Below are 10,170 nucleotides of genomic sequence, written 5' to 3'. Positions count from 1 at the left end.
GACGGGTTTTATTTTAGAATGTCTCCAAAGTCTTTTGAAAAGTGTTGAACTGGTGTTGAAGAACCCCCTCACAGTAGTATGTTTTCAGAGTACCTTCAAGTCTTGCATATCTAGATGCTGATAGTTTATGCTGATCATTTTCTTTGTAAAATTAATCAAGCCTGGTCGGGTGGTTTTGGATTATCTGTGCACTTACATTTTCAGGTTTTTGCCATAGATTTTTCAATTGGATTTAGGTCTGGGCTTTGACTGGGGCATGCTATCACATGAATATGCTTTGATCTAAACCTTTCGATTGGACCTCTGCTTTTCAGTCTGCAATGTTGTGCAGCCTTCTTTCAGGAATAGTTTTTTCTGAGAGAAGAACTATGCTTATTTTTTGACTATGTGTAGCATTTTGCATGCAATAAAGTAAAAAATTATCCTTCTCATCTAACTAGAATACCTTCTTCCACATTACCCTGCCACATTAAGCTGCATTACAGCAAGATTTTTAGTCCACAAATAACAGTGGTCTTCTCTCACCTGAGCTCTGCATCTTTGCAGCTGCTCCAGAGTAACCCTGAATATCTCTTGAACATCTCTAATTAATTATCTTCTTGCATCACTTTTCAATTTTAGGAGGACAGGTGGGTCTTGGCAGGTTGGTAGAGCTCCGGATGGTGCATTGAACAGTCCTCCGTTAGATATTTAAACCTCGTTCTTTTATAACCTTGTTGTGTCTTAAACTTTATGCATGGTATATGTTAGAGTTAAAGGGCTAAATACAACCAAATTATGACACACTGTTTAGTTTTGGGAAACAAGGAGACCCATGTTTCCCTTTCTTTACAGCTTATGTTCTGTTTTTTTATGCCCTTAAATTCAGAGTTAAAATACACTGAGGAGGAGGTTAAAACATTGTAAAATTTGAAAAAGATCTATAATTTGTTTTGTAGCACAGGGAATTTGCAGATCTTTCATTGTGTCAAGGTAGTGATTCTCCACCTGGGTCAGAGTATTTCTTAAGTTACCAGAGGAAAAAAATGAAATAATATTGAGCCAGAAACCTACACTGTTTCTGCTTCTTCCAAGTCAGATGACTGTCTTCTGTAGACACACTTGGTCCAAAAACTGAATGATTTCAGTCATCACTGGCCCTGTGTTTTTCTGATAGATAAATTCAGTTCCGTAGAAGGATATAGCAAATAGAACAAATTCAATAAGCTTAACCCTGTGATAAATTATGACATTTAAAACATAACTTTCAGGATCCTAAAATGTGCCTTTACCTTGTAGAGTTGATATATTAGTCCGCTGTGTAAAGTGAGCATGCACATGCCTATGGGCGATTATGTGCCTAGTTGTGGCTCACTGGGGATTTGTGATTTAATGGATTCACTTGTGTAGGCCAGCACAGAGCTGTTTAACAGCTCAAGTCTTGGATCACTGATTCATTTGTGTCTCTTTAATTAAGGATCTGTGTTTTCTATCATTAGGACCATAGCTAATCATTCCAGAAGCTGCAGAGGCCCAAACTGGCAATGATGCAAGCTCTCCCTGGCTGGCTAAGGCTAGATTTACCTGCAGTGGCTAACTTGGTACAAATTGTGACCTTTTATTTTTTGCCTTCAGTCTCATTCATAGAACGGATCTAGTTCTCCTAAGTGCTGGCTCATTGTTTCTCTCTGAATGTCTCAGAACAAAAGCCACGTCAAGGAATCGCATTAACATTTTCTGTCACCATTTATTAATTCACCAAATACAGTGAAAATGGCATCATAATATACAATGACTCATTCTTAGAATGTCATGACATTTTTGTTGCTTTTTTGCTTCGTAAAACAATGTTTTTTTTTTTATATTTGAAAATATTAAGGTTTCATGCACAACCATTTGTTGAAAAGTATGGTACAAAATAAATAAAATAAGTCAAACAAATCAATCAAACAAAACAAAAAAATTGTCATGTTCAAAATAGGTCAAATAACAATGCGTTATTTGTGGATACTCGTAAACAGTGCAATATACTCTAAAACTGCCATATTTTTTCTAACAAATTCATCAACGAAGCTGAACTCACAGTATACGACTTCTTAATAATAGTTTAACATTGATGTGTGCAAAAAACCCAGACACATTCAGTAAGTCTTTAAAAAAAGCCTGACCTTTGATATAGAACAAGACCAGTCTACTAAACTGAGATTTACCAGTGTGAGGCCCAGTCCCTATAGTCAAACCCTCTCTGAAGTACAAATATCTTTGTTGATGAACCGTAAGACGATAGACTAGCATATAATTCAAATAACAAATATTTAGATATAAAAATACAAATATGACTTCTTTGTTGTTGTTAAAAAGAAGCGTGCCAGGGTTACAAGTTGCGGCACCTGCGTTGGCACCAGAATGGGACTCTTCATGCAAAATAGATGGAGGCAAAAAAGAAATAAAATAAATAAAAAGCTACTTCCACTAAGAACTGGAAAATAAAATTCTCAAACCGTGTTTACCCCATGACTCTCATGGCTAATATTTAAATCATATACAGGAAATCTCCACATTTCTGTAGGCCCCTGTAGATATTTGAAGAAATGCATAACAAACAAATAAAATAAAATAAAAATGAGGAGGAGAAAAAAAAAGATATGTGCAGGAATAAATCAGCTACATGGAGGTGCCATCCTGCACCATTCACCACTGAGGGGTAACTGCAGGATGAGCATAGTGTTCTGTTTGTCTGCTGTTTAGACACTGAAACAAACAGGAAAGGGGGGGTTCCACTACAGAAGATATAAACATTGCACCATCCTCGGATAATATGTCTTTTATACATACAATGAATCTCCTTTTACTCTATAAAGTTTGGTTGATTTTTGTTTTTCTGTAAAAGCATTAGCAGCAACAGGGGATGCATTAGATCAGTGCTGAAAGGACAGCTCCCTTAAAATTCGTGGCTGACTGGATCAACAAAACAAAGCCTAAAGGGCTGAGAAAGGAACAGGGAGGGGGGTCGTTTAAGAGCTTATAGCTTTACCTATTGTACAACTTACTGAAATAGGGCCGGATTTAGTTTTGCCCTCTATAGTTGCAGTCTTTTGTTGTTTACAGCGCTTCTTTATGTATATATAGATATATATATATTTCTGGAAAAGAACAACTGAAAGAGATGATCGTGAAGAAAAAATGACAAGTTAATCCATCATTTTAAGTCAGCAGAGGTTGAGATACACAGCAGCCATCTCAACATAGTTAAAATCGGGATTCTTATGAAGAATTGCCAGCAATCCCACAATAAAACTTGGTCTTTATTCCCCTTCCTCTAGAGTCCACCAGTCTTTCTTCACCTCTGTCTATTTTTCCCCCTCAAAGCCTTGTCCATTACCCTCCTTTTTCCCCACTCTCCTCCTTTTATCATCCTCATTCTTGCTCAGAGCTGCCCATGTTTTTAATTTTCATCTGTCTCCCTCTCTCCTGCAATCCTCGAACATGCACAGCCGACAAGTGCTTCAAATCGGGTGATCGAAAATTAAAAAAGTCTGCAAGGCCATCAGAGACGCTTTAAACGCCGGGTGAGGACTTGTCCGTCATTCCCTTCAGGACCTCGTCTATTCGGTCGTCCTCGATGACCACTGTTGACATAAAGGAGAAAAAAAGAAATGACGATGTTTATATTAAAGTGCTTTAGAGTCAAGAAAAGATTACAATAATAACACACCACACGCTTTGTTTTCCCTTTATCCGTGTCTATTAGAGACGCACGAGCTATCCAAAGTAAATGCTGGCACATATTGTGGTTAAAGGCGCATCTTTAATGGCCCTTTTATTCTTAGGGTTTAACAAAGAGTCCCTCAGGGTGTGTCCCTGCCTGCACAGAGATAATCTGTCTATGAATCTAAACATAATGCCATCTAGAATAAAGAGCTCTATTGCGCACTGATGGATTTGGCTGGATTATTCCAGACGCACTAACACATATGCTCAATTTATTTATATGCTATTGTTTTTTGCATCTTTTTTTTTTTAAGTTTTGATGGATTTTAGTGTAGAGCATCGTTTACCGTGCTTGGCTCTGCCGATCTGTCCCAGCTTTGGGGGTCTTTTCGCCTGCGACGCAGCGAAGAAGGCATTTGAGTCCTGCAGTCCGCAGCTAAAGGACATCTGGCTGACCTCGCTGTCCGCTCCGTAGCCGCTCATTTTCCCCTCGTTATATGGCAGCACTTCGGACATCGCGGCAAGGGTAGAACAGGAAAGGAAGAAAAAGCAACACAAAGTAGTCTTCCCTCCTCGGAAGAGTTGCTGTAGATCCCCTTTGGTGCGAGTTGCAGCCGTTATTCTCTTCTCTTAGGTTGGAGCCCGGTGCGGGGAGGTCTGTGGATGCGGTGCAGCTGCAGCCAGAGATGGTGTTTATGCGTGAAGGAGAGAGAGAGGGAGGGAGGGAGCTGCGTTCAGTGGTGCTGCTGGCTGATGTCTGGCGAGGGATGTGGGAGATCCCGGGATCATAAAGGAAACCCAGGCGAAGCGGTGAAGTCATCCATCCGGGGTTGAAGCGCGAGAGCGTGCGCGTGCCAGTGGGGGGGAGAGTTGGGTAATAAGAGTGATCGAGGAGCAAGAGTGACACCATCAGACTAGTGGTGGAATAGCTCCGGTTAGATCAGGCCCTGCTGGGCATTTTACCACTAATATCAGAAAAAATAGCTTCCATCCGACATAACTGTGCATGTTGGTAGGGGCCAGCCAGATGTGCATTGCATAATCTGGCCTTAATGAACATTTAACTTATGGGGACCTCTGCCAGGTCCCCTTGGAGCAGAGGCGTAGCGAGAAAATTTTATAAGGGTGGCCAGGCAATAACCAATGTACACTGAGGGGTGGCCGAAAACAGATAAGCACCAAAACCTCACGTTCAATCTACTCTGTTCCAACAGGAAAATTAACAAGCAAAACATCCATATTTTCTAAATAAAGACAAATTATACTTTCCCATTGCCTTTGTTAACAAATAGACGAATATATTCAAACATCTATGCTTTCTATATAAAATGTATAATGGATAAAATTCTTTCAGATTTGAGTTTTGGGCGAACATCTTTTCCATTGTTATTACTTACCTAAATTTATTAATAATCATTATGCATAAAATTGATATTTACAAGCACTAATATCTACATAAATTGAATATTCAATAAGTTTTTATTAAAATAGTTATTTATCTATGATTTCACTGAAGACTCCTAGATGACTTGCATAGACACATCATTTTCTCTTTACCCCATAAAACACAAAATCTATTTATTTTTTTTTAATTCTTATCATTTTTAATGTTAGTATATTGATGTATATAATTAACTACTTTTTTTTTGTCAAGTAATTGTTAACATATGAACATTTTTTTTTTTTAATATTGCACTTGAGATTATTAATGTTGCAAACATCTGTATTAGAAAGAAACGGCCACCCCTTGCCCCCCATCTAGCTCCGCCCCTGCCTTGGAGGAGGTATGAATTGAGTCATGGTTAGGGTTTGGGACCCAAAATGGTAAGGTTTAGGGTAAGAGTCAGGGTCAGGCTGTTGAAATCGCCTAAGATTGAATGGAAGTCAATAGAAATCTCCACCGGAATAATGAAACCTAACATGCGTGTGTGTGTCTGCGGGTGCTCCTGCAGGTACTTTCAATTTCACCATCCAACTGAGGATCCTTTGTACCAAAATGTGGACGTTTTGCTGGTCCTCAGTTCCTATTTTGCTTCCAGCTGGAGTTCAGTCGAAGGTGTGAATTAAGTTCGCGTAAGAGTTAAGTATGCACGGGAATGGTTATGGTAGCGTTATTTTTAAGTAGTAGGAATAGAAAGGGTTGAAAATGGCTAAAAATCAATTAAAGTTCATGGGAATAGCAAGATGAGAATGAGTGTGTCACTGTGCACCCACAAATGACCACACTTACATTATGGCAAACTGATGTCATCATTTTGATTGAAGGGCTCCTGAATTTTAAGATGTCGGGTTCGTCCCTGCAGATTTCTTTCAAAACAAAGTTGCTCCTTCTTCATAAACTGCAGCCTTTTGCCATCAATGAGCTGTGATATATATCTTTGAAACAAAGACCAGGTGCATTTTCCTTGTTTTGTTACTAATTTCAGGACTGTTGGAATAAATGTTACCTACTGCCCTGAGATGTTACCAGATGCTGCTTCATATGTGCATAATATACTGTACCAACTGGATGCACTGCTTTGTTCATGTCACATCTGATCACAGCTTATCTCTGTCATAGCAGGTAACTGTTGCTAATGATGTTCCTCGCTATATAGATCTCAGCATCTCTGACAAGGTCAACCACCCTAAAGTAGCCAATGTGTGCATATGTGTGTGTGAGTTCTGAGAGCACTGCTTATAAGGACAAATTAATCATTGTGCTGAGTCACTCCCATTCTCTCTCTCAAGGAGCAGAACCAAATAAATTACACATTCTTTCTCCCTCTCTATCTCTTCCTCTCTCACACATATACACAGACACAGCCACTCATACATTATGTTCAACTATCCCTACGGGGATTTTCCAAGGACTTCTATACATTTTGCATTTTTTTGCACAACTATACCCAGATCCCTACTTTAACTCAAACTAAACCTAACCCCAAAACCAAGATGACTTTTCCCCATTGGGACTAGTTGACTGGTCCCTGCAAGTACCTGTCAGTCCCCACAACCTACTATATTCCTGGCCTTACAGTGTCCCCATAAGGTTAAAATAACAACTTGGCCATATAGATAGACTCAAAAATATTCCACACTCTGTGTAAACACATCGAGTTCCTCCTGGAGGAACATTATAGCTGAGGAAAAACACCAATAACGACCCCAGAGCTCAGAGCCAGGATCAATTTGTCCCTCTGCGTAGGTGTATCAGAGTGTGTGTTTTGGCTAGAGAGATACAGCAAGATCTCTTTGGAGATTAGTGATTATACATAAATGTTGTTACTTTCTGGCAATTATCTGCAATTTTTAAGGCATGTATATGACTGCATGTTAGCAGGTTTGTTTATTGTTTTTAGGGAGGAAAGATAGATCCAGCTTTTATATGCTGGGGAATTTAAAAAACCTTATTAATAAAGCCTATACATAAGGAAGTTACTCTCACGCCCTCTGCACACACTGAATAACAAAGCACTCTGTCTTCATTTCTCTTCATGAAGATTATTGCTGTTGGTTCTCAGGGAATAACATCTTCCAGTTTATTAAGGGATTGACACAGATCCTTGTCTTGGATCAGTAAGTGCACAGCTGAATAAAAAAATGCTCATAGAGAAAGTGTGCAGCACTTTGAAGCTACACAGGTGCAAGGCTGCAAGTCCAACCTCAAAAAACCTACCAACAAGCTAAATCTGTTCTCAAAACAGTTGGCATTTGCTGGACTGAATGCCATGGGATGCAGCAGAGATATTGTTTTATTAGAATGGGGGCTTTGCTTTAAGAGTTCTAATAAGTGGTGTATCAAGACAGCCCAGGTCATTGACTGTTTTTCTATTTTTTTTTTATCTAAAGTGATGGGTCTCAGTAGACTTTTTATCCATAGCTGGTTTTACAGCAGTTCTCACAGTTTTATTTGGGCACCTACTATTTAAGCTAGCACGGCTTATTTGCAACATTAAAATTAATATTATGAATGATAAAATATTATTTAAAAAATATGTATCGGGAAACTATTAAAAACACTGATAAAAAAGAAACAAACAATTTATTCACAGTTTAATATCCAGTAAATTAACCTTCTGGATTACTGATCTGGTGGGCTATGTGGAAAGTTAAGGTAGTCAAGTTAAGGTAAGGCAAGTTAGCTAGTATCTTGGTGTAAATGAAATGATCAAAAGGTACACTAAAGGAAAACAATGATACAATGGTGGAGGCTCCAAAAAGTAACACCCTTTACATTTTTTTTTACTTCTTTTTAGTGCTTTTGCATTTGGCCAACACCAGGGTCAGTAGTAAGAGCATGGGGCAACATCTGGGTTCTGCAGAGGTTGCAGTCAGTCCAACTCTACAGCACAGCACATCAGTTTCTGACATTGCAAGAAAGTTTGATGTGTCTCCCCCCACAGTCTGAGGAGCAATGTTGGAGATTGCAGGAGACATGCATTTACCCTAGGAGAGCTGTACATAATCAGCAGAGGTCCCTAACCCTTCATTGGAACCAGTGCCTGCTGCTCTTAGCAAGGAGGAATAGGATAATTTCACATAGAGCCCCACAAAGAGACTTCAAACATGTATAATGTGTGAGTGTCTCTGACCAACTCATTAGAATAGATATAATGGGGTAAATCTGTCTTCAAGTTCTCCGATAGGCTCTTTGCTCATTACACTCTACTGTGAAGCTTGACTGGCATTTAACAGGAACCCCCCTAATTGGCAGGTTCAACACTGGCCTTTATTCCTTTCATTGATAGAAGCAGGTTCACTCTAAACTCTTGTGACATAAATGAAAGGGTCTAAAGAAGCTGTGCAAGATATCGTGCTGATTGTAACGTCATTGAAAGATTGATTGGGTGGTTGATCGCTGATCAAGCTGTGCAAGCTATGGAGTCCCATCATTTGAAACTGGACTAACCTGCCCTATCAATTTTTTTGTTTTGCTTTCTCTTCGACTTAACATCAAGCCCTTTGGACTGTCATTCATGAATGTAATGTTTCATGTTTGTTGTTTTCATATCGTAGGATTTCAACATCACACATTTCAGTAAATCTGTTTTCTTACTGGTGTATTTGGGGATTTTTTTTTAAAATGCCTACGTTTAAATACCACTGATACATATTGACATTCGGTCAAAAACAGTTATAATTTTTAATATATTTATGATTAACGTTATAATCATCCATTAGAGCATTGTTAATGTTCATCTGTGTTTGAAAAGATTGGCGACAGTGGCAGCCTAGTGGTTAGAATCCTGAGGTTCTGAGTTCGAGCCCCACTCCCACAGGCTGCCACTCTGTCTCTTTGAGCAAGGCACTTAACCCCACACTGCTCCCCGGGCGCCGCACGATGGCAGCTCCCCAAGGGAATGGGTTAAATGCAGAGGTAAATTTCGTTGCTCTGTACTTGTGACAGTGTAATGAAAAAAAAGGAGAAAAAAAGCTGGGAAAAAAATTACAGTTCACAATGAAATTGGAGCAGATGTCAAATCCTGTTTTCATCAGTTAAGACTATTGGCAAAACTTAAACCTTTTCTTTCATGCAGCCCTTTGAAACCATTATCCATGCTTTTATTTCATCTCGATTTGATTACTGTAATGGACTCCATGTTGGTGTGTAAAGTCTTTGCCGTCTCGCCTACAGCTGGTGCAAAAAGCAGCTGCTCTTCTTTTAACTGCTAACCCAAAATATGATCATATCACTTCTGTCCAGTTGATTTTATGTCTTAATATTGTTTATAAGTGCTTAAATGACCTTGCCCTGTCTTACCTCTCTGAGCCTGATTTGCCTGCTTGGTCCCTCAGGTCAGCAGAACTGTAGCTGCTGCAGGTACCGAGGTTTAAGAGGACATTCAGAGGGGCAGAGCCTTCTCTATCGCTGCTCCTCTTTTACTGACAAATTTTAAATCACTGGTCAAGACTTACTTTTATTCGCTGGCTTCTAACACTGGCAGGATTTAATTGTTGTGACCTTGTTTATTTAGCTTAAACAAATTCTGATTATTGCCTTATTTTATATCTCTATGCGGTATTTTATTCTTTTATTGTGTATCATTTTTAGCTATGTTACACACTTTGTTTTCAACTGTTAGTTGTTTTAAAGTGCTCTACAAATAAAGTTCATAATGATGAAGTTTGAGAGAATACGCTTTAATAAAGAGGGAAAACAGCTGATAAAGCCATTACCGTTATATCAGGCCATAAGTAGCTCCAAACACTTAGTTTACAACAGGATGTCCATCTTTGGATGACATTGTAGATGATGAAGAACTTATATTGAAAATGGCTTTTAGAAGTCTGTTTCAGGACACATTCAACCTGTTGGCTTATCCCAGTAATTATCTGCATGGATGTTTTACTTGTGGTGTGTTCCCATATGCAGCAGAAGCTGAATATCTTGGCAAACCACCTGTTTGCTGTACCATAAAAAGTGTGTATTTGAGGTTATAAGGATATATGCTATATATATATATATGCTATATATATATATATATATATATATATATA

The 10,170-nt window shown here is 38.8% G+C and overlaps 1 protein-coding gene across 1 annotated transcript; it reads right to left on the bottom strand.

Moving 5' to 3' along the window:
* Positions 1–1,246: 1,246 nt before the first annotated feature.
* On the bottom strand, positions 1,247–4,468 carry camk2n2 (calcium/calmodulin-dependent protein kinase II inhibitor 2). The gene is made up of 2 exons (XM_015399800.1): positions 4,038–4,468; positions 1,247–3,608 (listed from the first exon to the last, which is right to left on the bottom strand). Exons 1-2 carry the CDS (start codon positions 4,204–4,206, stop codon positions 3,538–3,540), a joined length of 240 nt encoding a protein of 79 aa, XP_015255286.1. The 5' UTR covers positions 4,207–4,468; the 3' UTR covers positions 1,247–3,537.
* Positions 4,469–10,170: the final 5,702 nt, after the last annotated feature.

Source organism: Cyprinodon variegatus, unplaced genomic scaffold (genome assembly GCF_000732505.1).
Source record: "Cyprinodon variegatus isolate N-32 unplaced genomic scaffold, C_variegatus-1.0 Scaffold1048, whole genome shotgun sequence".
Lineage (NCBI taxonomy): Eukaryota > Metazoa > Chordata > Actinopteri > Cyprinodontiformes > Cyprinodontidae > Cyprinodon > Cyprinodon variegatus.
Note: the sequence above shows the minus strand (reverse complement) of the source record. Positions and strands in the feature narration are given on the sequence as shown.

Bases quoted from the DNA above. Each gene is read 5' to 3' on its own strand.
- camk2n2 (XM_015399800.1), bottom strand. From the start codon at position 4,206: ATGTCCGAAGTGCTGCCATATAACGAGGGGAAAATGAGCGGCTACGGA. The intron at 3,609-4,037 runs GTAAACGATGCT...TTATGTCAACAG, and splicing joins GATCGGCAGAGCCAAGCACG to TGGTCATCGAGGACGACCGA.